The following is a 7066-nucleotide window of genomic DNA, read 5'->3' on the forward strand; positions in this document are numbered from 1 at the left end:
TCTCCAGCGCAGTGTCGATGTCGGTGTGTCCGTGCTCGGCCGACTCGATAGTCCTTGATTGAGCGTGTCAATGTCAGCCTCTGCAGCCTTGATCTGGTCATCAGTCAGACCCAGCACCGGCCCCCAGGGACTCGAGACCCTTGCTTAGAAGACTCTCCAGCTGAGTCAGCAGGCGTCCAGATCGGTCGGTGTGTCGTCCGCTGTGGACAAGGAGCGTGTAGCTGATGCATTGGTACCCTAAATGGATCTCAGCAATGAATGCATGAGCTAAGGATCCAGTTTGTAGGTGTTGTCTCAAAACTACGCAATCGCATACGAACGGGTGATTTTTAAAGCTCGTGCTACCACTTTTTCTTCGTCATCACTGAACTGCTGACATGAACGCTATGAGCAGGACATGACCAACGGTCATTCACTACTCACTGGGATTGGTAGTATCGATGCCCAGGGCTCTCAGGATCTCGATGATGTCGGTGACCATGTTCTCGAGGTCCGGTGGAGATGTCAACGGTGCCGTGATTTAGAGCCTCGCAATCGGCCACAAACTTGTCAAAGTTGGAGATGACGGCATTGACCTGATCCTCTGTCAGACCGATGATCGGTCCCAGGATCGGCAGGTACTTGTCCACGAGGGCTTTTCAACTCCTCCAGAAGCTTTTCAACGGGGCTCGGCTCAGCTGCAACGCATGATATGGTGCGTGAAATCAGTACCCAATTTGCACCAAGGCTCTTGAAGTTTTACACCAGTCTACGTTTTGCATGAGCAATGTCCGACTTGCCGCTCGGCAAACACTGTTGTAATTATCTCTGCCCAAGAGCAGACGACGAGAGTGCACGCATGACGGAGGAAAAAAAACATGATCTCTATAGTGCTCCAAAAAATGTAATCCCTTAAAGTGTTGCTGCAGCACCTCATTAGTCTGTATTGCAGAGTCGATCTGTTGCTGCATGCTTTGTGCCATGCTGGGGGGAATTTGCCATTGTCATTGTTGCGCAAACAGTTACAGAACCGTTTCTTATCAGCATGCATCCTTACTTGAACTGAAGCTCGAACGCCAAGGATACAATCACAACGCTACTTGATCCGATATCATTTATAGCTACCAGATCGTTCATCCATCTTGGGAGAGGTAAGCAACGCGCAATTTAGTACATGCGGGGTGCACGAATCACCTTCGAAACCTTCGAACCTTCGAAAAATTAATAGCATACATGCATATCAGCTAAAATGGCCCAATAATGCGTCGTTATACATGCCGGCGAGTGCGCACTTGAATCAATTTTTATATACACACGTGTAGACTGCCTACCAATCAGTTTTACGAATGCCCACTCCTGGCGCTAAGCATCCACACTCAACCAGCAATAGCCTTTCGCTGAGCTGGTCGGGCCCACAGAGAATGACCAGCATGAGCAACAGCGTTAACTTGATGAAATGATTGATTTCTGCAAGTGGCTTGAGCTCTAAATGCATGCGAAAAGGCGCTTAGCCCTATTTATCCCAGGTTGTGTGCTGGGTATGTAGTGTTCAGTGTAATGCTGACAGTAGCTATGTCTACTTACTGCGTTTGTTTAACACCTGCTGGGTTGACTAACATGGCAACAAAACAGCACGTTTTGCTGATGACTCTGTTCGTCCGATTGCTTTTTAACCAGAGAATCAGAATTTTTTTATTCCCCGTTTTTATGATGTTACCATGCAGGTTGCTGGTAAGATACTCCTAGGCGTGTAACCACAGGTGACTGTTATAAAAATGGAGTCAGGAAAACCCTTGCCGTGAAATCCTCATGTGTGTGCGGGACGAACTGAAAACATTTCTCCCGACATACCATTACTACGGGCTTTAAGTGGGAGAGCTGTCATTCTTTACATATGATTGCAGCCTATATGACTGCCGGTCGTCAGTCACATAATCCAAGTAAGTGAGGAGGCATACATTATGTAAAATCTAGTAATGAAGTTTGCTGATCGTTGTAATGTTTTGCACAACAACGTACTTTGCAGCAATCAGTTCTCATACACCATTTGCCGCTGACGTACTGGTGACCATAGAAACCGTCCTGGGTAGGATGGGAGCTCCGCAGTCCTTCAGAATGTTGAGCACGTCCGTCAGGATCTTCTCCAGCGCAGTGTCGATGTCGGTGTGTCCGTGCTCGGCCGACTCGATGTCCTTGATGAGCGTGTCAATGTCAGCCTCTGCAGCCTTGATCTGGTCATCAGTCAGACCCAGCACCGGCCCCAGGGACTCGAGACCCTTGCTTAGAAGACTCTCCAGCTGAGTCAGCAGGCCGTCCAGATCGGTCGGTGTGTCGTCCGCTGTGGACAAGGAGCGTGTAGCTGATGCATTGGTACCCTAAATGGATCTCAGCAATGAATGCATGAGCTAAGGATCCAGTTTGTAGGTGTTGTCTCAAAACTACGCAATCGCATACGAATGGTGATTTTAAAGCTCGTGCTACCACTTTCTTCGTCATCACTGAACTGCTGACATGAACGCTATGAGCAGACATGACCAACGGTCATTCACTACTCACTGGGATTGGTAGTATCGATGCCCAGGGCTCTCAGGATCTCGATGATGTCGGTGACCATGTTCTCGAGTCCGGTGGAGATGTCAACGGTGCCGTGATTTAGAGCCTCGCAATCGGCCACAAACTTGTCAAAGTTGGAGATGACGGCATTGACCTGATCCTCTGTCAGACCGATGATCGGTCCCAGGATCGGCAGGTACTTGTCCACGAGGGCTTTCAACTCCTCCAGAAGCTTTTCAACGGGGCTCGGCTCAGCTGCAACGCATGATATGGTGCGTGAAATCAGGACCCAATTTGTACCAAGGCTCTTGAGTTTACACCAGTCTACGTTTTGCATGAGCAATGTCCGACTTGCCGCTCGGCAAACACTGTTGTAATTATCTCTGCCCAAGAGCAGACGACGAGAGTGCACGCATGACGGAGGAAAAAAAACATGACCTCTGTTGTGCTCCAAAAAATGCAATGCCTTGAAGTGCTGCTGCAGCACCTCATTAATCTGTATTGCAGAGTCGATCTGTTGCTGCATGCCTTGTGCCATGCTGGAGGGAATTTGCCATTGTCATTGCTGCGCAAACAGTTACAGAACCGTTTCTTATCAGCATGTACCCCTACTTGAACCGAAGCTCGAAGGCCAAGGATACAATCACAACGCTACTTGATTCGATGTCACTGATAGCTACCAGATCGTTCATCCATCTTGGGAGAGGTAAGCAATGCGCTATTTAGTACAAGCGGAGTGCACGTCGTCGAAAAATTAATAGCATACATGCATTTTAGCTAAAATGGCCCAATAATGCGTCGTTATACATGCCGGCGAGTGCGCACTTGAATCAATTTTTGTATACACACGTGTAGATTGCCTACCAATCAGTTTTACGAATGCCCACTTCCTGGCGCTAGCATCCAAACTCAACCAGCAATAATCTTTCGCTGAGCTGGTCGGGCCCACAGAGAATGACCGGCATGAGCTGCGCATTAATTTCATGAAAATGATTGATTCTGCAAGGTGGCTTGAGCTCTAAATGCATGCGAAAAGGCGCTTAGCCATATTTATCCCAGGTTGTGTGCTGGGTATGTAGTGTGCAGTGTAATGCTGACAGTAGCTATGCCTACTTATTGCGTTTTGTTTAACACCTGCTGTGTTGACTAGCATGGAAAACAGAACAGCACGTTTTGCTGATGACTCTGTTCGTCCGATTGCTTTTTAACCAGAGAATCAGAAATTTGTTCATTCCCCGTTCTTGTGATGTTACTATGCAGGTTACTGGTAAGATATTCCTAGAATTACAACCACAGGTGACTGTTATAAAAATGGCGTCAGGAAAACCCTTGCAGTGAAATCCTCATGTGTGTGCGGGACGAACTGAAAACATTTCTCCCGACATACCATTACTATGGGCGTTAAGTGGGAGAGCTGTCGTTCTGAACATATAATTGCAGTCCATATGACTGCCGGTCGTCGGTTATATAATCCAAGGAAGTGAGGAGGCATACATTACGTGAAATCCAGTAATGAAGTTTGCTGACCGTTGTAATGTTTTGCAAAATAACGTACTTTGCAGCAATCAGTTCTCATACACCAATTGCTGCTGACGTACTGGTGGCCATAGAAACCGTCCTGGGTAGGATGGGAGCTCCGCAGTCCTTCAGAATGTTGAGCACGTCCGTCAGGATCTTCTCCAGCGCAGTGTCGATGTCGGTGTGCCCGTGCTCGGCCGACTCGATGTCCTTGATGAGCGTGTCAATGTCAGCCTCTGCAGCCTTGATCTGGTCATCAGTCAGACCCAGCACCGGCCCCAGGGACTCGAGCCCCTTGCTTAGAAGACTCTCCAGCTGAGTCAGCAGGCCGTCCAGATCGGTCGGTGTGTCGTCAGCTGTGGACAAGGAGCGTGGAGCTGATGCATTGGTACCCTAAATGGAACTCAGCAATGGATACATGAGCTAAGCATCCGGTTTGTAGGTGCTGTCTCAAAACTACGCATTTACATACTATTGGTGATTTTGAGGCTCGTGGTTACTACTTTTTTCGTCATCACTGAACTGCTGACATGAACGCTATGAGCAGACATGACCAACGGTCATTCACTACTCACTAGGATTGGTAGTATCGATGCCCAGGGCTCTCAGGATCTCGATGATGTCGGTGACCATGTTCTCGAGTCCGGTGGAGATGTCAACAGTGCCGTGATTTAGAGCCTCGCAATCGGCCACAAACTTGTCAAAGTTGGAGATGACGGCATTGACCTGATCTTCTGTCAGACCGATGATCGGGTCCCAGGATCGGCAGGTACTTGTCCACGAGGGCTTTCAACTCTTCCAGAAGCTTTTCAACGGGGCTCGGCTCAGCTGCAACGCATGATATGGTGCGTGAAATCAGTACCCAATTTGTACCAAGGCTCTTGAGTTTACACAAGTCTACGTTTTGCATGAGCAATGTCCGACTTGCCGCTCGGCAAACACTGTTGTAATTATCTCTGCCCAAGAGCCGACGACGGGAGTGCACGCACGGAGGAAAAAAAACATGACCTCTGTTGTGCTCCAAAAAATGTAATGACTTAAAGTGCTGCCGCAGCACCTCATTAATCTGCATTGCAGAGTCAATCTGTTGCTGCATGCTTTGTGCCATACCGAAGTAAATTTGCCATTGTCATTCTTGCGCAGTTACAGAACCGTTTCTTATCAGCATGTATCCCTACTTGAACCAAAGCTCGAAGGTCAAGGATACAATCACAACGCTACTTGATCCGATATCACTGATAGCTACCAGATCAATCATCCATCTTGGGAGATGTAAGCAACGCGCTATTAAATACATACGGGGTGCACGTCGTCGAAAAATTACTAACATTTATGCATATCAGCTAAAATGGCCCAAAAATGCGTCGTTTTACATGCCGGCGAGTGCGCACTTGAATCAATTTTTGTATACAAACGTGTAGATTGCCTACCAATCAGCCTTACGAACGCCCACTTCCTGGCGCTAGCATCCACACTCAACCAGCAATAATCTTTCGCTGAGCTGGTCGGGCCCACAGAGAATGACCGGCATGAGCTGCGCATTAATTTCATGAAAATGATTGATTCTGCAAGGTGGCTTGAGCTCTAAATGCATGCGAAAAGGCGCTTAGCCATATTTATCCCAAGTTGTGTACTGGGAATGTAGTGTTCAGTGTAATGCTAACATTAGCTATGCCTACTTGCTGCGTTTTGTTCAAAACCTGCTGTGCTGACTAACATGGGAATAGAACAGCTCGTTTTTCTGATGACTCTTTTCGTCTGATTGCCTTTTAACCAGAGGATCAAAAACTTTTTCATTCCCCTTTTTCTGATCTTACTACACAGGTAGCTGGTAAGATATTCCTAGAGTTATAACCACAGGTGACTTTTATAAAAATGGCGTCAGGAAAACCCTTACAGTGAAATCCTCATGTGTGTGCGGGCTGAATTGAAAGGATTTTTCCCGACGCACCATTACTTTGGGTTTTAGGTGGGAGAGCTGTCGTTCTGAACATATAATTGCAGTCCATATGACTGCCGGTCGTCGGTTATATAATCCAAGTAAGTGAGGAGGCATACATTACGTGAAATCCAGTAATGAAGTTTGCTGACCGTTGTAATGTTTTGCACAATAACGTACCTGATGTTTGCACAATTGCACAATAACTGCAACGTACTTTGCAGCAATCAGTTCTCATACACCAATTGCTGCTGACGTACTGGTGGCCATAGAAACCGTCCTGGGTAGGATGGGAGCTCCGCAGTCCTTCAGAATGTTGAGCACGTCCGTCAGGATCTTCTCCAGCGCAGTGTCGATGTCGGTGTGTCCGTGCTCGGCCGACTCGATGTCTTTGATGAGCGTGTCAATGTCAGCCTCAGCAGCCTTGATCTGGTCATCAGTCAGACCCAGCACCGGCCCCAGGGACTCGAGACCCTTGCTTAGAAGACTCTCCAGCTGAGTCAGCAGGCCGTCCAGACCGGTCGGTGTGTCGTCAGCTGTGGACAGAGTGCGGGTAACGCATCGGTTCATCGGTTCATCGGTTCATCGGTTCTCTATTGGCTCTCCACATGACATCCAGTATGTACAAAATGCGTACTCAACCTCGAGTTTTTAAGCCAGGTTTCAATGCTGCGCAATAACGTATGGATCGAGACTTCCAACCTGATGTCCCTTTTTTCTTTGTCATCACTGATCCGTTGATATGAACATTATGAGCAGACGTGATCAATAGCTATACGTTACTCACTAGGATTGGTAGTATCGATGCCCAGGGCTCTCAGGATCTCGATGATGTCGGTGACCATGTTCTCGAGTCCGGTGGAGATTTCAACGGTGCCGTGATTTAGAGCCTCGCAATCGGCTACAAACTTGTCAAAGTTGGAGATGACGGCGTTGACCTGATCCTCTGTCAGACCGATGATCGGTCCCAGGATCGGCAGGTACTTGTCCACGAGGGCTTTCAACTCCTCCAGAAGCTTTTCAACGGGGCTCGGCTCAGCTGAAAAGCATGAATGGGAACGTGAATAGACTATGGCG

At 48.0% G+C, this 7066-nt stretch overlaps 1 protein-coding gene across 1 annotated transcript; it reads right to left on the reverse strand.

The window, feature by feature from the left end:
- Window positions 1-549: 549 nt before the first annotated feature.
- LOC119100219 (uncharacterized) lies at window positions 550-4787 on the reverse strand. Its single transcript, XM_037223329.1, has 5 exons — window positions 4626-4787; window positions 4131-4406; window positions 2536-2787; window positions 2042-2317; window positions 550-677 (listed from the first exon to the last, which is right to left on the reverse strand). Exons 1-5 carry the CDS (start codon window positions 4681-4683, stop codon window positions 550-552), a joined length of 990 nt encoding a protein of 329 aa, XP_037079224.1. The 5' UTR covers window positions 4684-4787.
- Between the last annotated feature and the right edge of the window lie 2279 nt (window positions 4788-7066).

Source organism: Pollicipes pollicipes, unplaced genomic scaffold (genome assembly GCF_011947565.3).
Source record: "Pollicipes pollicipes isolate AB1234 unplaced genomic scaffold, Ppol_2.1 Scaffold_4881;HRSCAF=5763_pilon_pilon_pilon, whole genome shotgun sequence".
Classification (NCBI taxonomy): domain Eukaryota; kingdom Metazoa; phylum Arthropoda; class Thecostraca; order Pollicipedomorpha; family Pollicipedidae; genus Pollicipes; species Pollicipes pollicipes.

Bases quoted from the DNA above. Each gene is read 5' to 3' on its own strand.
- LOC119100219 (XM_037223329.1), bottom strand. From the start codon at position 4,683: ATGGTCACCGACATCATCGAGATCCTGAGAGCCCTGGGCATCGATACT. The intron at 2,788-4,130 runs GTACGTCAGCAG...CATGCGTTGCAG, and splicing joins GACGGTTTCTATGGCCACCA to CTGAGCCGAGCCCCGTTGAA. The intron at 678-2,041 runs GTACGTCAGCGG...CATGCGTTGCAG, and splicing joins GACGGTTTCTATGGTCACCA to CTGAGCCGAGCCCCGTTGAA.